The sequence below is a fragment of the Brassica rapa genome, chromosome A05 (assembly GCF_000309985.2).
Source record: "Brassica rapa cultivar Chiifu-401-42 chromosome A05, CAAS_Brap_v3.01, whole genome shotgun sequence".
Lineage (NCBI taxonomy): Eukaryota > Viridiplantae > Streptophyta > Magnoliopsida > Brassicales > Brassicaceae > Brassica > Brassica rapa.
This window is the reverse complement of record NC_024799.2, coordinates 12,227,826-12,251,703: the sequence shown is the minus strand read 5'-3', so window position 1 is coordinate 12,251,703 and position 23,878 is coordinate 12,227,826. Positions and strand designations below refer to the sequence as shown.

At 34.6% G+C, this 23,878-nt stretch overlaps 1 protein-coding gene and 1 pseudogene across 3 annotated transcripts; both read left to right on the top strand.

Annotated features, from left to right (window-relative positions):
* Positions 1 to 211: 211 nt before the first annotated feature.
* On the top strand, positions 212 to 11,236 carry LOC117134167 (serine/threonine-protein kinase TOR-like). Of its 3 annotated transcripts, XM_033292051.1 has the most exons (14): positions 212 to 2,146; positions 2,247 to 2,381; positions 2,458 to 2,519; positions 2,622 to 6,629; positions 6,719 to 6,930; positions 7,461 to 7,667; positions 7,820 to 8,239; positions 8,582 to 8,805; positions 8,884 to 8,950; positions 9,043 to 9,203; positions 9,288 to 9,451; positions 9,530 to 9,658; positions 9,751 to 9,834; positions 9,937 to 9,998. In XM_033292051.1, the coding sequence occupies exon 4, from the start codon at positions 4,344 to 4,346 to the stop codon at positions 5,430 to 5,432; it is 1,089 nt and encodes a 362-aa protein (XP_033147942.1). In that variant the 5' UTR covers positions 212 to 2,146; positions 2,247 to 2,381; positions 2,458 to 2,519; positions 2,622 to 4,343; the 3' UTR covers positions 5,433 to 6,629; positions 6,719 to 6,930; positions 7,461 to 7,667; positions 7,820 to 8,239; positions 8,582 to 8,805; positions 8,884 to 8,950; positions 9,043 to 9,203; positions 9,288 to 9,451; positions 9,530 to 9,658; positions 9,751 to 9,834; positions 9,937 to 9,998. The 3 variants fall into 3 exon arrangements, with proteins under 3 accessions (XP_033147942.1, XP_033147943.1, XP_033147944.1); XM_033292053.1 differs by lacking the exons at positions 212 to 2,146; positions 2,247 to 2,381; positions 2,458 to 2,519; ... (2 more) ...; positions 7,461 to 7,667; positions 7,820 to 8,239 and adding exons at positions 10,085 to 10,157; positions 10,242 to 10,565; positions 10,617 to 10,870; positions 11,000 to 11,236 and having other exon boundaries at positions 8,743 to 8,805; XM_033292052.1 differs by lacking the exons at positions 212 to 2,146; positions 2,247 to 2,381; positions 2,458 to 2,519; ... (2 more) ...; positions 7,461 to 7,667; positions 7,820 to 8,239 and adding exons at positions 10,085 to 10,157; positions 10,242 to 10,870; positions 11,000 to 11,236 and having other exon boundaries at positions 8,742 to 8,805.
* An 8,936-nt stretch (positions 11,237 to 20,172) lies between these two features.
* LOC117134292 lies at positions 20,173 to 23,523 on the top strand (annotated as a pseudogene).
* Positions 23,524 to 23,878: the final 355 nt, after the last annotated feature.

Sequence of the window (23,878 nt, the reverse complement as noted above, 5' to 3'; positions counted from 1 at the left end):
AAACTGAATGGTGTGGAATAACTAAATAAAATAGTATTACGGATTTCGTGGCGGTGATGAGAAAACAGTTGTTCTGGCTATAAAAGAATCGGTGTTCGTGGATATAGAAGAGGAAATGGTTTTCCATAACGGAGGTGGTGTTGCCATGATGAAGATTATGATGGCGAAGAATGATAGTAATAGAGTAGGTGATAATAATTAGGGAAGAAGAAGATTGTAGTTTTTTTTTTTTTATAACACTGAAATATCATTGTTCTCCATACAATAGAGACATAGGTTCGAACGAGCCCATTAAACCGGAAAGCTTAAGAAACAAGAAAAACAAGAGAGGAGAAAAAAACAAATACCAGTAGGCACCAAATGATATAAGGCATGTCCTAGGTGATTCCACCCAAAAAAAGCATTACTTGGCTTGCGCTTCTAGTACCAGGAGATGGTGAAGCCACACAGGAGCATTGTAAGCAATATAAGATTGATGTCGATGGTCTCGAGTCACACATACTGCGAGTGCGTCAGCAGCTTCATTTCTACTTGGCCGACAATGATCTAAACTCCACATCTCAATCTCCGAGAGATAGCTTTGAATAGTATGAATGATCCTTGAGAACTGGGGAAATAACGTTGGATTTGTTAGGATTTCCAGAGGTAAGAAAGTTGTAGTTTACCGGAAGAAAAATAAAACAAAAGAGAAATAGATAATTAAGAAGGATAATATAGTATATATTGTAGGAATGTTAGAGGCCTTTTATTTTTTGGTTATATTTTTAATTATGATTTGTTTGGTAGCTGCTGAATGCAATTTTCCTTTTAATAATATAGATGAGATGTAAATATGTGTAAATCAATTGCTTCCGCCAGGTTATCTCCGGCGTCCATTTGCTTGGTTCTCCTCGTTGGTTTAAGGTGTTCTGAAACTCGTCACGTTGATCTCTGGAGCTGCTTTCGGCGTCTGGAGTGGTTTCCCACTAGACGATGGCCGGACCTGGACCTAGTCAACCCCGCTTCGCCTATTGTTTAGCTTGGGATAGGCTTCGACCCCTAAGCCTATTCTCCGGCTGAATTGCTCTCTGATTTATGCTCTTGGTGCAGGTACCGGCTTCAAGATAAAGCATCGATCAACTAGAATTGTAATGATGCTAGTTTTGTCTAGCTTTAATCAAACCCTCGGGTGATGATTAAATCTTCATGTCACTGAATGTCTTTTTTTTTTTTTTTAATCTTTTTTGGGGCATTCACTGACCCTTGCTTTATTTATTAGCTTATTTTAGATGCAATAGTTTTTGATTCTTCAAAATCAAATGTATCTCATGTATCACATTATTCATTAATGAAAATTCACATACTTATCAAAAAAAAAAAAAAAAACGGAGTACCAAGGAAGACTGGGAAGAATGGATGAGACATTTTAGTATTGAATTACTTAAAGAGTCTCCCTCTCCAGCATTGAGAACTTGTGCAAAACTTGCTCATTTGCAGGTGTTTCATCTATGCTCTTTCTTTTTCTCTCTCTCTCTCATAAGGGTATGCATTTTAACGACTGTATATTACAGCCTTTTGTCGGGAGAGAATTGTTTGCCGTTGGTTTTGTCAGTTGCTGGGCACAGATGAATGAAGCTAGCCAAACGCAGTTAGTTAGGAGCTTGGAGATGGCTTTTTCATCTCCAAATATCCCTCCTGAGATTTTGGCGACACTACTTAATTTGGTATGTTCTTTGTTAAGCTACAAAAATTAAGTATGCTTTCCTTTAACTATGGTTATGCTCATTGAATGCTAGTGTTTTAAGCATAGGCAAATATATAGTGTTAGCAATGAGTTAGCTACGTCTTGCTTGAATAGAAACAAAATTCTGCTTAGGTCACCATTTCCTTAGTGATTGCACCTGTTATTCTTTCTACTGAAAAAAACACCATCAACTAAACAATCTGCAAACGTTAATATTGACCCTGGTATCCGAGTTTCTGCTTAAGACTGGAGTAAAGGATCATACATTTAGAGTCAAAATAAACCTACCTCTGTGTGATCTTGGTTCTTGGTCCTGTCACATGAGCTTTATTTCCTCAATACTCGTTTTAGGCAGAATTTATCCAACATGATGAAAAGCCTCTTCCCATTGATATTCGTCTCCTGGGGGCTCTTGCTGAAAAGGTTTGCGTCATGTATTTCATAAGATATGGCATTTCTATCCTTTTTGAATCAAACATTCATCCTGTTTTTCTTGGTAATGTTGCGATTTTCAACTTTGCAGTGCCGTGTTTTTGCCAAAGCTTTGCACTATAAAGAGATGGAATTTGAGGTTCCACGGTCCAGAAGGATGGATGCCAACCCAGTTGCTGTTGTTGAGGCTCTTATACACATAAATAATCAGCTACACCAGCATGAGGTACATTATCTTACTTCTACGACTTCCCCATCTTGGCTATGTGTCATTCTTGATTGTTTGGGATTTGTTGGCATAGGCTGCTGTCGGCATATTGACCTATGCTCAACAACATCTTGATGTGCAATTAAAAGAATCATGGTAACATGACTTTTCTCATTCTTACTGGCACTTATTTCCGGTTGTGTGTGATAGGCGCGCAGACAGAATTTGTTTGTTACTAGTAACAGTGTTTGTTTCTAGGTATGAGAAGCTGCAGCGATGGGACGATGCACTCAAGGCGTACACTTTGAAAGCATCTCAAACATCTAATCTCCATCTTGTATTAGAAGCCACATTAGGTAACCAAGTCTTATATTGGGAAGATCCCGTGTTTTTAGTTTCCATATAATTTCTCGTGGAAGTGGAATCTAAGGTTTTTTTTTATATTTTTGGGGGTCTATATGTATTGTCAGGCTCTGACGCAGCTAGTATCGCAACAAAAAGGTCCATGCATCTGTTTTATGTGCATAAGCTCCAGACATCTATCCATATGGCTTTTTATTCATTATCTGGATATATGTATTAGCTGTTGGGCCTAATTATTAAGCTTATTAGCTCAAATAATGAAAGGCAAATGTGAAAAGGAAATGGGCTTACGAGCTCTTTGTAAAAAGCCATGTTGGCATTAATGAAAGGAAATAAGAGAGTCTCACATCGATTAAAACTTGAGAAGTTGTGATGTATATATATGGTATCACACTCTCTTTGGATTAAACGGCTCAGAGGAAGAGAGAGCTCCCCACGCGCGCGCCGCCGTCCGGCTCGGCTCGGCGTGGGCTTGGGCTTGGGCGGAGGGCCTTTGGCCCGATAAGAATTATTCTTTTTGGACCAAGTTAAGCTCAACGCTTTGCCATTTTATTTCTAAAAAACAGCATGACATTTGTGTATAAACGACATGTAGTTCGTTTAAAAATTACACGAAGTTTATCTGTTCGAAATGGATCAGAACGAGTCAACAAGAGAGAAACTTGCGGAGAAAGCTGCTCAACGTTCCACTCCGAGATCTTTGCGAGATTTTCGGAAAAAACGTTCGCAACAGTTTCGAAAAACCGCTCCTAGTCTTCTCTTTAAATACGGACTCTCCTCTTCTCATTTTCTTCAACTTTTTCACATCGAAACCAGCATCAAAATTCCCTTAGCGTAAGTCATAAAAACGAGAGTGTTTCGTAGAGTTTATAGTTCGATAGGACGATCACGAGTGAGGCGTGATTCGTCTACCATGGTTGTATCCTGGGACTCTATATTCGTACAGTCCCGTCTCACTAACGGAGCGAATATTTTGAGTTAAGGAAAGAGATCATATCTCGCCTCCATGTCTCGTTGCGAATACGATTTCTTATCGTTCTCGTATTCGTTTTCTATATTCGTCTATTTCCTTAACTTCGCTTTTATTATATCGTTTACATCAGTCCGGTTTACTGGCTTCTACAATCTTAACTCAAAATCGCTTTATGTTTAAAGCTTTAAACTGGTTGATAAACGATTAATAGAAACGGGTTTCGGAACCGTGTTTGCTATTTGCTTTCTAGCACTTCCGCGAAACGTTTGTTCTTATATCAAAACGATGTTTGCGATTTGCTATACGCTTATCCGCGAAACGTTTCTGGCTAAATGTGTTTGCGATTTGCCTTAAAGCACTTCCGCGAAATGTTTCAGTTTTACTTTATTACGCTTTGCGGATTGCTTTCTAGCATTTTCGCAAAACGTTTTTTGATACATTTCTTCAAACGTTATATATATGAATCGTTTCAGTGACCGCTTTCTTAAGCGAGTCTGTGAAACATTCTAAGTCTATAAAAATGGTTTCTGCGAACGCTTCTAAGCGAGTTTGCAAAACGTTTTTTCAAGACTTATATTGATATGATTTGGTTCAAACACCAAAAATGAACATCGATTTTAGACTATTATTTTCTTTAAAATAATATGTTAATTGTTGAATGGAGTACTAATCCATTTTCATGTTTTGTCTACAGGAAAATGACAAACGAGAACGACACCCCCACTCCCATGGACACCTCGGATGTCATTCAAACTTCACTCAACGCTGCATCAACTGGCGTGACAACCGCTGGAAACATCACAGCGTCAACCACTGCAGCAACAATGAGCACTTTCCTCCCTGCGGGGAATGCTGCTGATGAAACCACTCGCCGTACCCTATTCGGTGCTGGTCTTTATCAGACGGGTTCAATTTCAGCAACTGCAAGTGGTCCGGTGGCAGTTCAAACTCCTCCGACTGTCCCTAGTGTGTTCACTCAAGGACTGATGCCACACAAATTTGATGGCAAAGGCTTCAAAATGTGGCAGAAGAAGATATTGTTCTTCCTGGCAACGATGAAGCTGGAGAAGTTCTTCCAGGAGGACAAGCCCCTTATGCCTTACGGGATTGATGATGTTCACAGCCTCGCAACTGTTGACATATGGGTGCATTCCGACTTCATCTGCAAAGGCTACATTTTGGGTCGCCTCATTGACCCATTGTACCGTGTCTACTGTGAGATCCCCACGGCGAAAGAGCTATGGAGATCACTAGACAAGAAGTACAGAGGTGAGGACGCTGGCTGCCAGAAGTATGTGGTCTCAAAATTCCACGACTTCAAAATGGTGGATTCAAAACCCATCATGGATCAGGTGGAAGCGCTTCAGCTCATTTGCCATGAAATCGCTGTTGAAGGAATGTCCATCTGCGAGACATTCACAACTCTCAGCTTCATTGAAAAGCTTCCTCCAAGCTATGCGGATTTCAAGAACTACTTGAAGCACAAGAAGAAGAAGATGGGACTCGAGGAGCTCATCACGAGGCTTCAGATGGAATCCAGAAACCGAACTGCTGCAAAGGTCGGTACAAAGGAGCACAGTGTCAACATGGCTGAGCACAAAGGCAAAGGAAAGGCCCACGCCTATTCTCCTGCCAAGCCTTCCAAAACTGCTGCAGCCTTGAAGGCTTTTGGAAAAAACTTCAAGAACAAAGGTATTGAGATCAATGCGAATGTGGGGGATTGTTGGGCCTAATTATTAAGCTTATTAGCTCAAATAATGAAAGGCAAATGTGAAAAGGAAATGGGCTTACGAGCTCTTTGTAAAAAGCCATGTTGGCATTAATGAAAGGAAATAAGAGAGTCTCACATCGATTAAAACTTGAGAAATTGTGATGTATATATATGGTATCACACTCTCCTTGGATTAAACGGCTCAGAGGAAGAGAGAGCTCTCCACGCGCGCGCCGCCGTCGCCATCCGGCCGGCTCGGCTCGGCTCGGCGTGGGCGTGGGCGTGGGCTCGGGCTTGGGCTTGGGCTTGAGTGGAGGGCCTTTGGCCCGATAAGAATTATTCTTTTTGGACCAAGTTAAGCTTAACGCTTTGCCATTTTCTTTCTAAAAAACAGCATGACATTTGTGTATAAACGACATGTAGTTCGTTTAAAAATAACACAAAGTTTATCTATTCGAAATGGATCAGAACGAGTCAACAAGAGAGAAACTTGCGGAGAAAGCTGCTCAACGTTCCACTCCGAGATCTTTGCGAGATTTTCGGAAAAAACGTTCGCAACAGTTTCGAAAAACCGCTCCTAGTCTTCTCTTTAAATACGGACTCTCCTCTTCTCATTTTCTTCAACTTTTTCACATCGAAACCAGCATCAAAATTCCCTTAGCGTAAGTCATAAAAACGAGAGTGTTTCGTAGAGTTTATAGTTCGATAGGGCGATCACGAGTGAGGCGTGATTCGTCTGCCATAGTTGTATTCTGGGACTCTATATTCGTACAGTCCTGTCTCACTAACGGAACGAATATTTTGAGTTAAGGAAAGAGATCATATCTCGCCTCCATGTCTCGTTGCGAATACGATTTCTTATCGTTCTCGTATTTGTTTTCTATATTCGTCTATTTCCTTAACTTCGCTTTTATTATATCGTTTACATCAGTCCGGTTTACCAGCTTCTACATTAGCTACTTGCATTGTCTGGATTGATTCTCTTTCTCACATTTTCCCATTTTCTTATTTAAATGGCCATGTTTCTTCTCAATGTGAATTGAATGTTTTTAGATTCTGACGAGGGAACTCTCAAGTGTGCCACATTCTCAGTCTGACATGATGGCTAGTATGGTATCTAGCAAGGGAGAAAATGTTCCACTTCTTGCACGTGTAAATCTCAAATTGGGAACATGGCAGTGGGCACTTTCTCCCGGATTGAATGATGGGTCTATTCAAGGTGAATATTAGTTACTTTTAACTGTGTAAGTGTAGTCAAACTAGTTCTGACCATAACATTCTGGTGACAATCTAATACTCTTTTTTCAGAAATTCTTGATGCCTTTAGCAAATCTACCATCTATGCTCCTAAATGGGCTAAGGCATGGCACACATGGGGGTTATTCAATACGGCAGTGATGTCTCATTACATATCAAAAGGTCAAATTGCTTCTCAGTTTGTTGCTGCTGCAGTCACTGGATGATACTTCCATTCTATAGCATGTGCAGCGAATGCCAAAGGAGTTGATGATAGTTTACAGGTTAAGTGTGCATACTTTCATGGATTCCATGTTTCACATACCAAACCCGTGTCTTTCTTTTCTTCGCCTTGTTATGCCACATAGATTAAGTTTCATCTCTGATATTTGTTGAAGTAGGAGTTTTTTTGCAACACTAGTCTTTTCTTATTTTCTGTTTTTCGTTTGCATATAAAAACAAAATGTCTTTTTTTCTGATAAAACATTAATGGTTTATGTATGAGCCTAACCTTTGAGATCTCTAATATGCTCTTTGGGAGTTTGATCGAAGCTTTGTTTGCTTAGATTGACGTTTACTCTGGTGTTGAATCTACTTAAACAAACATTTTAAGGGTAAACGTTGTTAGCCAACAGTGAATTATTGACTAGAGTATATGGTCTCTTTTAAGAATGTAAAGTCGGGATATACTGTTGGCTTATATCTTAAAAAATGTCTGCATCAGGAGACATTTTTATTTATTTCATTTGTTTGCCTTAAGATCTAAGTTGCTTTTGTTGAAATATTTGTTTTCCCTTCTGTCTCATTTTCTTAGGATATACTGCGTCTTCTCACGTTATGTTTCAACCATGGAGCTACGGCTGATGTCCAAACAGCATTGAAGAGAGGATTCAGTCATGTCAGCATTGACACATGGCTTGTTGTGTTGCCTCCAATAATTGCTAGGATACATTCAAATAATCGTGCTGTCAGGGAACTGATACAGTCTCTTCTCATCCGCATAGGAGAAAACCACCCGCAGGTTTGTAGTTTTCCATTAATCTAAACTTTTAAATCTTCATCTGTATTACGAATTTATGATGACTATTAATAAGTTCTGATCTGAAAATTAATTAAATGTCATGCCAACTCAGAGTTCATAATTTCTGTCGACTACTTTTCTAATGTTTTCAGGCTCTTATGTATCCCCTTCTCGTTGCATGTAAATCAATAAGCAATCTGCGTAGAGCTGCAGCTCAAGAGGTGGTTGATCAATTTCGCCAGCACAGTGGCGCCCTTGTGGATCAGGCTAGTAGTCGGCTTCTTGTGCTTATCTTTGTCTCTATATATGAAAGTGTTTCTTTTAACTGAGCTAATTGGTGACCCCTTTCCTTTACCCCTACAACAACCAAAAAAAAACAGGCACAACTTGTATCACATGAACTTATCAGGGTTGCTATACTTTGGCATGAAGCACTAGAAGAAGCTAGTCGCTTGTATTTTGGAGAACATAACATTGAAGGAATGCTGAAAGTACTTGAGCCATTACATGAGATGCTTGAAGAAGGTGCAAGAAAGGACAACGTGACCATACAAGAGAGAGCATTTATAGAGGTAGTGCCATTTTCAGTCCTGGTTTTCCAACCTTGGGTATAACATAGTGTTTTTCTTACAGGTTACATGCCATTAGCTGTGTCGCCACGGTATCCGTGATTTAATCTTTCTTTCTCTAGCACAGAACTGTACAGCACTCCAGCATCTAGTTTTGTTTTTTCCATGTAACCCGTGGTCATTTTTTCTGGGGTTTTAAGAATTTAAGTCAACCAGGTGACCATGATAAAATTTGAGGTTTAGGGTGTGGAGTATTTGTTTTCATATATTTTTGTAAAGGCTATATGCGAAACTGGATGGTGTTTGTTCGTATCAGCAACTGAAGTTGGTGTGTTGTTGATGCAGGCATACCGTCACGAACTACTAGAGGCATATGAATGTTGTATCAATTACAAGAGAACTGGAAAAGATGCTGAACTTACACAGGTGACGAAAAATTTGAAACAAAATTTCAGATGTGTTCTTGGCCTTTATCTCAGGAACGGGGCATAACGACATGTTTGTCATTTTCAATTGTTTTCAAACGGATTGACAAACTGCTTGCCAGCCTCACGACATTGGATTTGGAGGTAAAGATTCTCTATTTCTTTGGTTCTCTCGTCTCTTTTTTACTTTATAATCAAACTGTCACATTACATGGTGGATAGTTTGTGTCTCCTGAATTGCTGCTGTGTCGTGACTTGGAGCTAGCTGTTCCTGGAACATACCGTGCGGGTAACATTTTGAACTACAGTTTGTCTGAGCTGATTTACGGTTTTAACCTAGGATTCGGTGCTTAGATCACTGCTTTGGTTTTATTTAAATAGATGCCCCCGTTGTGACGATAGCATCGTTTCCTCGTCAACTTCTTGTCATAACATCTAAACAACGACCACGGAAATTGACTATTCACGGAAATGACGGTGAGGACTATGCCTTTTTATTAAAGGGACATGAAGATCTAAGGCAAGATGAGCGTGTTATGCAGGTGATTTTCAAAAAAAAAAAAAAAAAAAAGTTGTTCAGTTATTGTGTTAACTACAAGATAACACTTTGCTCTATTGTGTTTCAGCTTTTTGGTTTGGTGAACACTTTGCTCGAGAATTCCAGAAAAACAGCAGAAAAAGATTTGTCCATCCAACGGTATTCTGTAATACCATTAGTGGACTCATTGGATGGGTTCCCAACTGCGATACCCTTCACCATCTTATTCGAGAATACAGAGATGCACGAAAGGTTTGTCTTTTTATTCATGAAGGTTTTCACTCTTGAAAGTTTCTGTTGATTCTTACACATGCCTTTTCTTATTTCCAGATCATCCTTAATCAAGAACACAAACATATGTTGAGTTTTGCTCCAAACTACGGCAATCTACCGCTCATAGCAAAGATTGAAGTATTTGAGTACGCTCTAGAAAACACAGAGGGAAATGATCTGTCCAGGGTACTTAATCTAGCTTTAACTTCTAGTAGTGTTCTCTTGGCTAAAGTAACTAATCTGGAATACGAAATTGCTTTGTTTCTCCTTCTTGGTAGGTTATGTGGTTAAAAAGTCGCTCGTCAGAGGTATGGCTGGAGAGAAGAACCAACGATACTAGAAGTTTAGCCGTTATGAGTATGGTATGTGGTTGCTTTCATCATTTGTTCACCACTTGTGTAGCGTCAATGTAGATTTTTTACTCATGTTTGACTTGCACTTTAAATGAACTTCTCTCGTATCAGGTTGGTTATATTTTTGGGTTAGGTGATCGACAACCAAGTAACCTTATGCTAGATAGATACAGGTACATAAAAATAAAGAAAAGGGTTTATATTGCTTAAAACATCCAACTATACTTCTGTTTCTTTATCAATGGTTTCAATTTTGCAGTGGGAAAATCTTGCATATTGATTTCGGAGATTGTTTTGAGGCGTCTATGAATAGAGAGAAGTTTCCTGAAAAGGTACTATCTTATAATGTTTTCCTCATAAGACTTGTTTGACGATATGAGGAGAGAGCTTTATTGTCTTAAACAACACTATGTTAGGTTCCATTCCGTCTGACAAGAATGCTTGTCAAAGCAATGGAAGTAAGTGGCATCAAAGGAAATTTCCGGTCGACATGCCAAAATGTTATACAAGTTCTCAGAACCAACAAAGACAGTGTAATGGCGATGATGGAGGCGTTTGTGCATGATCCTTTAATCAATTGGCGTCTTTTTAATTTCAATGAAGTCCCTCAACTAGCCCTACTCGGTAACAACAATCCCAATGGTTCTGCTAATGTTGAACCTGAGGAAGTAGATGAAGATCCCGCTGATGTAGACCTTCCTCAGCCTTAAAGGAGTACTCGAGAGAAGGAAATTCTTCAGGTTTCTTTTTAATTCTTTTGTTGATGATTTGATTCTTGGATTGTATTTCAGGCTGTGAATATGCTTGGAGATGCAAACGAGGTATTGAACGAACGTGCAGTAGTTGTAATGGCTCGTATGAGTCATAAGCTTACGGGCCGTGATTTCTCTACGTCTGCGGTTCCAAGCAATCCCACTGCTGATCACAATAACTTGCTCGGAGGAGATTCTCATGAAGTCGAACATGGTTTGTCTGTGAAAGTTCAGGTTCAAAAGCTAATCGATCAAGCTACTTCCCATGAAAATATCTGTCAAAATTATGTCGGGTATGTTCTTCTCCACTCTTGTGCTTATCTGTTTTCATTTGCACAAGTTTGGTTCGTGAGATATGTTTTAAGTCATTTCCAATGGTTCGATGCAAAAATGTGAACAAATTTTCTTGTTTTTGTTTGCAGGTGGTGCCCTTTCTGGTGAGAAGGATCATCTGTTCTGTTTATTGTAAATAGGCTTTGTAAAATTTCGACTAAGTTGCATTTTTTGGATTTAATTCGATGATAAACTATGGTCTTTTTTTATGTAAATAATGTGTTAGGTCGATTTGGAGTTTCGTTATCGTTTATAATAGGGCTTTGGAAACTTGTTGCTGCCGGCTTAGTTCCCGGTGATATCCTATAGTACCGTCGGCTTTTGTATCTTTGTCATGTGTTTCAGTCAAAATATTCTGAAATGAAAAAAATAAAAATAATAATAGTGTGTTAGAATTCCTAGTCATATGTACATATGTTCAGTCAAAGTGGAAAAGTTGTTTCGACAACAATCAACACGCCATATATTTTTCAAAATTTTGGTGTGAACAGAATCAAGCATAAAGTAAGTTAAATTATTTCAAAGCTCTCATTGATCTAAAGGACGTAAAAGTAAGCAGTTTCCTTATATATGTAAACAGTTTCTCTTTGTGTAGATTGATGTTTCTCTTTCTGTCCTATGGAAGCGCATAGGTCCTGTAATGTTAATTGCTGTGCATAATGGAAAATCTTTTTTACAAACAATCAACCACTATTAAAATCTTTTTTTACAAACAATCAATCTTTTTTAACCGAACCGAAAACCAAAAATATCGGTTCGGTTCGGTTCGGGGCAAAGTCGCAGGGCTAGTTACCTCAGAAAACTCACGGCTAAACAAAAAATGCACGATTTAACTAAGTTAAAATCACGATTTAAAATAGACACGATCTAGTTAGAAAATAACACATGGGTACATTACGCACAGTTTAATCACGAAATAACAGTGGATATTAATCTAACCACGACTTTCCCATGTTATTTCCGTGGCTATAGCTTTTACCCGGAGGCACGAATCTGAAGAAATATAGAAAATACTTAAATTTATAAAACATAAAATAATAGTTTAGATATGTATATTTTTATGTTTAATATAATATAGAAAACATTTCACTTTAGTTTTTATTTTTATTTGACATAAAAATATCAAAAAATAATTTAGAATATTTATAATTTTTGTAACAAGTTAAGAGTTATGACATCTAAAATAATTCAAGACATAAAATTTATAAATATTTAAATGTCTAATGTGAATAATAAATTAAACTTCAAATCCAAAATAAAACAAGAGCAAAACATATATTATACTAAATAATCGATATCAAAAATAAATTAACACCAAATCATATCAATTAATTTTGGTTTTCTCTACCATCATTCACCTTATTTTCTTTAGGTGGCATACTGAAATCTTCATCAAAACCTATGAATCACAAATATAAAACTGAAAAATGAAAATCTAACTTCTTAATTGGAAATTTAGAATATAAAAAACAATCTAAAAACATAATTAAAAACTTAAAAAGGTAAAAAATATCCATTAGTTCAACTGGTGGTTCAACCGGTATCGGGTTTCTGGTTTTAGTAGGTCTTCACAGGTTTTTGGGTTTTTAAATATTGGGTTTTTTTTTTAAAAAACCTGATTTTTTTTGGGACACCGGTTTACCGGTTCAACAGCAGATCCGGGTCGGGTTTCAAAACACTGATTATATATAATAGAATTAATTTATTTATTAACTCACGGTTCATCTGCGATTGATCCACTAACTCCATAAATCATCCGGTTCAGTGTTCGGATCGGGTTTAAAAACATTGGCTACTACTTTATGATAAAATCAGGTGGTTGAGAGTGTCAAAAAGAGAGAAATTTTGAAAACGAAATCCCAAGAAAAGAAAACCCAAATGGTTGGGAAACTGCCTAGGAGTAAATGATTAAGAGAGTTTTCGTGTATACCGTATTAAATTTATATAAGTGAAAAACATTAAATTTTCTGAGTTTGTGATTTTTGTGCAAATATAATTCTCGTCAAATCTGCAACTCTCGTCAAAGATTATCATTGAAACAATGGTATTAAATGTATCAATGGAACTTTATAATTATTTGCACCAAATATCTGACTATTCGTTGAGAGTGAGTTACAAAACATTCCTTAAACGAGCAAAAGGTTAATAATGGGTGAATTTGCTGAATATTCATAAGAGGCAAAAAAAATGAAAAATAAAACCATTATACAATAATTCAAGATGGATGGGACAATTTGTGCAAAACATGACCAAAATCTTCTTTCAGGCGTGTGCGCTTGATGTTGAAATGCATAAGATAAAATTATCATAGTATACTACACACTATTTAGTATAGGCACACGAATCATTTCACTCAACTCCAAACCAATGATGGCGAATGGCGGAGAAAAAGGAGGTGCACACTATGCGTCAGAGTAAACACATCATCCAAAAAAACTCGTGTACAAAATGCACCACAACATAGCGTCCACGAAACTTCATCTACGAAACTTTATAGGATTGAGAACTTGATCTGTGAAACCTCATCAAAAGAAACTTTGTCCATGAAACTTTGTAGGATTGAAAACTTTGTCCACCAAACCTCATATTTGATAGTATGATTGACAACATTATCTATGAAACTTCTTTTTAGGATAAAATCAGAAACAACTTGGAAAATATATGTATTGAGAAAAATGTAAAGACAAACTATATTGTGTGTTCAATTAACATGAAACTATGTGAAATGAACATCTTTCAAAATAAAATAAAAAATGTCAGTTTAATAAGTTATAGATGAATTATTATATCCACGATATAATTATTTTTACATATGATTATACAACAATGATTTTGAAATGATTTCTCCACATTATTAAAATATCAATGAGACTATTGTCCACCAAATTTGTATCCACGATTTTCTTGTATGTACATTATATATATATAAATAGATGTTAAATATAAAAAGTAAAAAAAGAAATATAATTAGTTATATCAAACAAATTAGTTATTTAAAAAATTAGCATGAACACACAAAAGTGAAAAGAACACTAATAATACAAAATAATGAAAAATATTGGTCCACATATTATAGTTCAGAGAATTCCGTCCACCAAAAGTTTTCTACAAAATTTAGTTCACCAAACCGTATCTAAAAAATTATGTTCACGTAACGATGTCTATGATTTTTCATGTTCAAAATGTTGAAATATATAAAAAGGTATGTCAAAATATAGAGAATAAAATCACAATTTATTATTTCAAACATACTTATTTATATATTTTAAATTTTAACAAATGAACAAACAAAAAGTAAAAGGTAAATAGATAACGATAAATCTAAAAACTAAAAGATAACTATACCCCATAAATCTATACTATTATTTGCGAAGTAAATTTTTGTAACTGAGCTCTCACGTTAAAAGTTAAAGCGGTTAATATCGTTTATACCCTTAATGAATAATTATATAAATTAGTCAAAATATAAAAACGAATTTCAAATCTATCTGAATAAAAAAGTGATTAAAATTAATAATAAATAATTTTTACCCTTAATGAATAAATTATATAAATAGTAATTTTTGCAACGGAGCTATCACGTTAAAAGTTAGAGCGGTTAATATCGTTTATACCCTTAATGAATAATTATATAAATATATACTATTATTATTTGCGAAGTAAATTTTTGCAACAGAGCTCTCACGTTAAAAGTTAGAGCGGTTAATATCGTTTATACCCTTAATGAATAATTATATAAATTAGTCAAAATATAAAAACGAATTTCAAATCTATCTGATTAAAAAAGTGATTATAATTAATAATAAATCGTTTATACCCTTAATGAATAAATTATATAAATAGTAATTTTTGCAACAGAGCTCTCCCGTTAAAAGTTAGAGCGGTTAATATAGTTTATACCCTTAATGAATAATTATATAAATTAGTCAAAATATAAAAACGAATTTCAAATCTATGTGATTAAAAAAGTGATTAAAATTAATAATAAATCGTTTATACCCTTAATGAATAAATTATATAAATAGTCAAAAATAAAAATAAATTTAAAATATATCTGATTAAATAAGTGATTAAAATTAATAATTATAAGAATTATCTAAAATATAAATAATTAAAACCGAATTTCTGTTAATACTATTATATTTATATATTATATTAGATAATTGACTATAAATAGCATCATTTATTTATAGATGTTTAAGAAAGGATGGACTTAAATGATATATGAACTATGAATAATAGTACTTTGTAAAGCTGACTTAGATAACACATCTGCACATAATTTCCAGTCCTTTTTGATGCCTAAATTCAATTTCTTCAGAGTAGTTATTCCACAAAGAGATCGTATGAGATATTGTTTTGATATTCAGATTTGTTTCTTGACTGTTAAGAAGATTGATAACTGTAAAAATGTCTCCTTCGAATATTATATGTCTATAACCGAATCCCCAACATGAGACAACTTTGTTTAAAAAGTAAATAATTTCATTTTTCTTATATTATATAATAAATATATATATATATATATATATTATTTAGTGATAATAAAAAATATAGTTATTCATCTATCACAAACATCTATGCAAATATGTGAATCAAGTACAACAATCAAACAACATAATGATTTCCACAAAGAAAGTTTAAAAAATATATTTATGTTAGGTAGTCTTATTTTATATTCTTTAAATAATGTAATACAATATTATACATTATTTTTTTAGAATTGAGAAATACATATATATCAGTTAGACAAATTAAGCGATAATTAGATAAATTTGATTTTTTTTTGCCAGCCAAAAATTTATTATTAATTAGCATCAGTTATTTCAAGATGTTTAAGAAAGTATGGACAAAAAAATATGATGTACATAAATGATATATGAACTATGAATAGTATTTTGTAAAGCTGACTTAGATAACACATCTGCACATCCATTTTCAGTCTTTTTTTACGCCTAAATTCAATTTCTTCAGAGCAGTTATTCCACAAAGAGATCGTATGAGATATTGTTTTGATACTCAGATTTGTTTCTTGATTATTAAGAAGATTTATAACTGTAAAAGTGTCTCATTCGAATATGATATGTTTATAACCGAGTCTCCAACATGAGACAAGTTTGTTTTAAAAGTAAATAATTTTATTTTTCTTATATTATATAATAAATATATATTATTTACTAATAATAAAAATATAGTTATTCATCTATCACAAATAACTATGCAAATATGTGAATTAAGTACAACAATCAAACAACATAATGATTTCCACCAAAGAAATTTTAAAAATATATTTATGTTATGTAGTCTTATTTTATATTCTTTAAATAATTTAATATAATATTATACATTATTTTTTTAGAATTGAGAAATACATATAATATCTTATCCGCGCATAGCGCGGTTAAAAAATCTAGTATTCATAAGAGGCAAAAAAAAAGAAAAATAAAACCATTATACAATAATTCAAGATGGATGGGACAATTTGTGCAAAACATGACCAAAATCTTCTTTCAGGCGCGTGCGCTTGATGTTGAAATGCATAAGATAAAATTATCATAGTATACTACACACTATTTAGTATAGGCACACGAATCATTTCACTCTAATTATACTATATTTCATTTAGAATAGTATGGCAATTGATGTTGGTTACCAACATAATAAAACAAAACCAAATAAACCTTAAACCCACTACCTAAACCCAAACTCTAAACACTAAACTCTAAACCCAAACTATAAACTCTAAACCCAAACGGTAGACCCTTAAACCCTAAACCCAAACCGTATACCCTAAACCCAAACCCTAATCCAAATTCTTAACCCAACCGTAAACCATACCGGATCTACCTAAACCTTAAACCATAAACCCAAACCCTAAACACAAATTCTTAACCCAAACCATAGACCCAAACAGAGCTACCTAAACCCTAAACACCTCTAAATCCAAACCGTAAATCCTTAACCCAAACCTAAACCCAAATTGTAAAACCAAACCATCGCCCATAACAAAGCTACCTAAACCCTAACCTTGAAGGTCTAAACCCTAAACCCAAACCCTAAACAAAAACCTCCCTAAACCCAAACTCTAAACCCTAAATCCAAACCGTAAACCCTTAACCCAAACCCTAAACTCCAATTGTAAAACCAAACCATCATCCATAACGGAGCTACATAAACCCTAACCTTGAAGGTCTAAAATATACTATATTTCATTTAGAATAGTATGGCAATTAATGATAGTTACTATATTGATGAATGGGAAAAGGAGGAATGGGAAAAGGAGGAATGGAAGTAGGAATGGAGGGGAGGAGGAGGAAGGAGGAAAGATAGAAGTATGGAGGAAAGGAAGTAGGAATAGAGAGAGAGAGACAGAGAGAGACCGGGGAAGGGAGGGGAGGAGAGAAAGAGTAGGAGGGAGTGTAAGAGTGAAAGCAACATAAGAGGAAACTATACTATTTTGATGGCATATTCACCAAAGAAGAGAACATATATGCACGCATGTCCATGTATGGAAAAAGGCTGGCATACGACTATACTATATTCAATATAGTATGTAATATCAGATTTGGGTTTTTATCCAAACAAGCCGAACAAAATTAAACAGAGGGGAAATCAGCAACTAGGTTACTACGGGCGTTAGTTTGGGTTAAATGTGGAGTCTTCAACTGCGTACGTCCTATGTGTAAGTGTGTCTTCCGTGTGACTATACTGTTTAGTACTTTCATATAGTATATGAGATCAAACTTTTACTCTTTAACTTTTTTCAGAAAGTACGTTTTTCGTCGTTTTGCTGTTAACTCATTCTAATCAGATCTATAAACTAAATGGTCATTTTGATTTCAGATAACACACAAAAGATCGGATTGCTTAGACACTGATGATATGTCCACGATAAATATTAATTCAAAAGACACTGTGGGAAAAGGTAAAGAGATCACAAGTAGCGGCGGCGGTGGTAGGAAAGAAAACAATAGAGATGGTGGCAACAATGGTGGAAAAGGTGATGGTGGTGAAGAAGAAAATATGTGGTGCGCGCGTGTATTATCAAGGGTAAAAATGCAATTAAAATATAATATACACAAAATATCGTAGCCAAGGTAATGTTGTGGATATAAACTTTATTTTTATTTTCCTTATGTATATGCGTTGCAATTCCCCTTAAATAATAGACTTCAATACTATTATTAATTTTGACAGTCCCTTTATATTAAATGAGAATCATTGTAATAAATACATTTACCCTACAATAGACACGTGAGAGCCTCACAATAATTTGATAATAAGTATGCTAACATGTTCATATTATACTAGGAGTTTTCATGCGCCATGCGCAGAAATAGTAATTTTTAACATAACATTTTTTATTTCAAAAGAAAATTTTGATTTATATTTCAACATTATTAATTTATATTTTAACTTCAATAGTTATAAAAAATCATAAACGTACTTTTGCAATCTTATTTCTTTTGATTTGGTATAACTATTTAAATTTGATTTTATTCAAAAATTTTATAAAGACAAAATTAGATTTTATAAAAATTATTTTAATTATATTATTGTTTTTTATATTATTTATTGTATATATATATATATATATATATATATATATATATATATATATATATTTCCATCTAATTTTAAATATATATATATATATATATATATATTTATTTACATATAAATATATATTCTAATAAATTTGAGACTTTTTTGTTTTAGTTAAACTGAAAAATATTTTTGAACAGATAAATTTAAATAATGTTTAAATATTTAACTATCAATTTTTTTTATTTTAGTGTTACTTTATTTAATTTATTTTATTAATGTGAGATACATATATACATATATATATATATTTTTTAATTGTTATATATAAATTATTAATATATTTAATAGTTTACCATAAATAAATATTTATATGGAAAATTGACATTAATGATGATATATGTGTTATTTTTATTGCCATATTTAAAATCAATGCAAATTTTTTTTAATATTTATTAGAAAATTTTACATCTCACAATTAATATGATGCCATGACACTATTTTCTAAAACCATGTCATCTATTTTAAGTGTCATGTCATCATTTTTCAGCGAAAATTATTGTAGTCACGACATGTGTATAAATCACTTCGCATATATAGTCTAGGAGATTCATAAATATGTTCACACTATATATTTTGTATTTTTTAAATATAAAACTCACATGCATGGTTTCAATAAAACTTTAGATTTTTCTGTTCGAATCAAAATAAATAACGAATCAAAAGCTAACTATATATATATACATATATATTATTTTTATTGTTTTCGGATAAAGTTGGGCAAAATATTTATAAATTTTGATTTGATTCGTTATCCGTTTTGATTTGAATAAAAAAATATGGATATCTGTAACTCTACAAAGCAAATCAAATACTAAAATACAATACAAAAAAAAACAGATCACAAATACCAATATTTTTAGGAACGAATATCTAATTCAATCTGTTATATGCATATATACACATATATGTACAGCATTGTGTATATATATATATTATAGTTTATATAAGTTTTACAATATTTTTATGAATTAAATTTATTGTATTAGATATTAAAATTTTAAAAGTTAAATAATATTTTATTTTTGTAATAAAATGTTATTATTAAAATTTTCAATTATGTTTAAATTTTTATTTTATCTACGGATCAAATCGGATATTCTTTAAAATTCTAAATCATTTCGGATATCAGAGTCACCGACTATCCAGGTGGCTAAGGATTGAATCGACATGAATGCCTCCAAATAACCGGATATTCGATATGTGCCCACCTCTATTTACGGATACAATTTATTTTTCTGTATATGAAAAAAATTCACTAACGTCAAGGCCTTTTTTATTTTTTAATTAATTTTAATTTTATCTTTCATGTATTATTTTGAATAAAAAAGTCATTTAATATTAATTAACAATATCTTATATATTTGTCAACAATTTTTATATACTTTTACATACACATACATGCGCACCTTGATGTGAGCACCTTGTAACTAAGTATTTACCACAACTGAAGTATCTATTTTTTTGGAAGTTGAAATATTTTTTTCTTAATGGTTCTTTCACTACCGACCAAATTGTAGTGAATGATTTGTCTTAATAATTTTCTTTTCTTTTTCTTGAACTATTATCCGTTTAGAAACTATGATATGAAACCATTGGTTCGACATGACGATTATCTAAAATTCATAACATGAAAATAAACAAATAATAGTAATTTTTTAGTTTTTACCAAAAAAAACTAAAAAATCAAACATTCTAATCGAATAAACAAAAATAAATATTAATTTAAAATAATAGTTATATTTTAAGAGATTAAAAACCAAAAGACAATTTAAAACCGAACCGATATCCAAATTAAACAGATTTAATGTATTTTTATTAAAAATAACAAAACTAATAATCACATCTCGCGCAATCCGTAGATTATTACCTAGTCGATTATTAATGAACGAACACTCGTAAACCAACCACACTAAATGTTCCCTATAAGTACATTATACATCCATTAAGCTATTGGTACAAAAAAAATGATAGGCTCATACTATAATTTCAGTTTCTATCTTCCTATCGCTCTTCTTCTCTTCTCCTATGCAAAGTTATTAAGCACTTCTGCATCTCTAACACCGGACCTGTGCGATCCAGATGAAAGAGTTTTGCTTCTCAAGCTGAAGGCTGAGTTCAAAATTTGGAAGTCTGGTGAGTTTAACGACTACTTTGGTGACTCTGTGACAATTTATGATGACACGGTGGTGAACGTTAAGTCTTACCCAAAGACCAAATCATGGGGGAATAGCACGGAGTGTTGTAGTTGGAAAGGTGTCACATGCCATACAAAGTCAGGAAAGGTAATTGGTCTCGATCTAAGTTGCAGCTATCTTTATGGCCGTCTCGAACCGAATTCCAGTTTGTTTAGACTGATACATCTCAAAACTTTGAACCTTGCTTGCAATAATTTCACTTTTTCTCCAATCCCTCATAAGTTCAACAATCTCATGTTGCTAGAAACACTAAATCTCTCTGGATCTTCATTGAAAGGTCCAATACCAACAGAAATTCTCCAACTCACCAATTTGGTGTCTCTCGATCTTTCTTCTTTTTCCTATATTTCTTATCTTTTACCTCCTCCAAGTTGGCTGTTCATTGAAAACCCACCATATTTTCTCCATCTACTTGCTAGTAACCTTAAGAACCTTAGAGCCTTGGATATGAGCTTTGTAAACATATCTTCAAAAATCCCCCACGAGTTTTCAAAGATGCAATCTCTGAGATGGCTACATCTTCAGAACTGCTACCTGGATGGAGAATTTCCAAGCAGTATTTTTCTGATACCAAACTTACAGTCCATTATCCTGAGTCACAACCCAAATCTGAGAGGCAAACTTCCTGTTTTTCGTAGAAACAACTCTATGAAAGTCATGGAGTTTTTTATGACATCTTTCTCAAGTGTCATACCTGATTCCATCGGCAACCTTAAACATTTAGTTTCTTTGACACTTGATTCGTCCAAACTACTCAGGCTCTCTCTTTAACTGGTGAAATCCCATCTTCCATTGGCAATCTAAAACAGTTGATCACGTTTGAGGTTGCCAATAATCACCTCACCGGAAACATTCCATCTGCAATCTTCAACTTAACCAAACTACTCAGGCTCTCTCTCGATTCAAACCACTTCATAGGTTCCCTCTCACCTAACATTGGGCAACTCTCCGAACTGGTAGCCGTTGTTGCCCATGATAATCTTTTTACTGGAGCAGTTCCTTCATCCTTGTTCCAAATCTCTTCATTGGAAGAAATTGATTTGGAGAATAACCAACTCAGTGATCTGGTTGGATTCGAGAATTTTTCTCTGTTATCCAATTTAGAATATCTCTACCTTGGGTCTAACAATTTCAGAGACAATAGTCCAGTTGACTTAAATGTCTTCTCTTCTCTCAAGAAGCTAGTACGGCTAGATCTTTCGGGCATCCCTCTTTCAACATCAAACATCACTTCAGATTCTGATTTTTCATCAAATTTCGAGTTTTTGTTCTTGTCAAGCTGCAACATCACTGAGTTTCCTGATTTCATAAGAGACCAGAGAAATCTAATGTCTATATACCTTTCCAACAACAACATCAAAGGTCAAGTACCAGACTGGTTATGGAGATTACAAGAGCTGCGATATCTGGATCTTCATAACAATGGTCTCATCGGAAGTCTTCCTCACATGTGCATGCATGCCAAGCATTTAAGGGTCATTGACGTCAGCCACAACCTATTGGAGGGAAAGCTTCTTCCATCTCTAACCAGTTGTTCTCGTCTGGAAGTTCTTAACTTGGAGAGTAATGCTATCAACGACACATTCCCGTTCCACTTGAATTCCTTGCAGAGCCTAGAAGTTCTTGTCCTCCGATCCAACAAGTTTCATGGCATGTTGCATCACTCCAATGGGGGGGCTTGGTTCGGGTTTCCTGCCTTGAAAATCATTGATGTATCACATAACGATTTCCACGGTACCATACCATCTGATTACTTCCTCAACTGGACTGCAATATCCACGAATGAAGATAATTCTACGCAACCGGAATACATCGAGGTTCTCTTCAACTACGTTTCTGTTATGTTGATGAGTAAAGGAGTATCAATGGCAATGGAACGTGTCCTCACAATCTACACAATCATTGATTTTTCTGGAAACAGAATCCATGGACAAGTTCCTGAATCCATTGGACTCTTGCAGGGACTCTATGTTCTCAATCTGTCAAGAAATGCTTTCACAGGACACATCCCATCTTCTTTGGCAAACCTTACTGCACTGGAATCACTGGACCTATCCCAAAACAAGCTTTCTGGTGAGATCCCTCCACAGCTAGGGGACCTCTCGTCTCTTGAGTGGATCAACGTTTCACATAACCAGCTCGTAGGTTCAATACCACAAGGTACACAGTTCCAGCGACAAAACTGCTCTTCCTATGAGGGAAACCCTGGACTTTATGGTCCTTCCCTTAAGCCTGTTTGTGGAGATCCAACATCGCCAGAAACTGAACCACCAGTGCCCGAAGAAGAAGACGAAGACGAAGAAGTGGAAAGGTTGAGTTGGGTAGCAGCAGGGTTCGGCTTTGCACCTGGAATTATAATTGGAGTAACCATCGGATACATCCTGAGGAATCTTGGCAGAAGAAGGCACTGAAGCACTCGTTAGCTTCATCCATCTCATTGCTGTTCTGTTCAATAAAATTATTGCATTTTAGTATCATGGTATTTTTGTTGTATTGCAAGGACACTAGTGATATATAAAACTTTTATCTATAATATTTGAATTAGCAAAACAAGAATCATGTCTACACCTCTCCCTAACTTGGTCAGAGCTTGGCTCAGCCGCCACTAGAGCCCAACTGTTATGACACACACAAGAAACAGAACAAGAGCCCCCCAAGATTTCAAAGGCCCCGGAGAAATCAGCTGATACGCTTGGGCCAAAGGAAGAATCAGATACTGCTGACGTGGCTAGTCCTTTAAAGGCAAGATATGAAGGGAAGGAAGGAGCAAAGAGTCGAATGGAGAAAGAGTCTTTGGCAGTTATGATAGTTGAATAAATACTCTGTATTGTGGTTGGAGAAGACTATCGAAGATCAGAAGTGAGTGAGACGAGAGTCTTGAGGCGATCTCTTAGGAGATTCGTATGCGAGTAACGATGTATTCATGTGTGAGGATCATCGTTATCTCTTGAGGCTTAGATAATCTGTAATCGACATTGTTACGAGGTTTACAAGTAATCGATAAGTTCACCAGCTCAAACTTATCATCAGCACTAAGCAGAACCTACTGAGCATAAAAGAACCCTAAAACAATGAAGAAATATTTAATAGGCAATTGAAATTAGAAACTCGAAACCTTTGGATTTCAAAACAAAACACTGAGAGTCTGAGACTCTGACCCTAAAC

Excerpts from the sequence above, each read along its gene's own strand:
- LOC117134167 (XM_033292051.1), top strand. The coding sequence starts at position 4,344 with ATGTTAATTGTTGAATGGAGTACTAATCCATTTTCATGTTTTGTCTAC.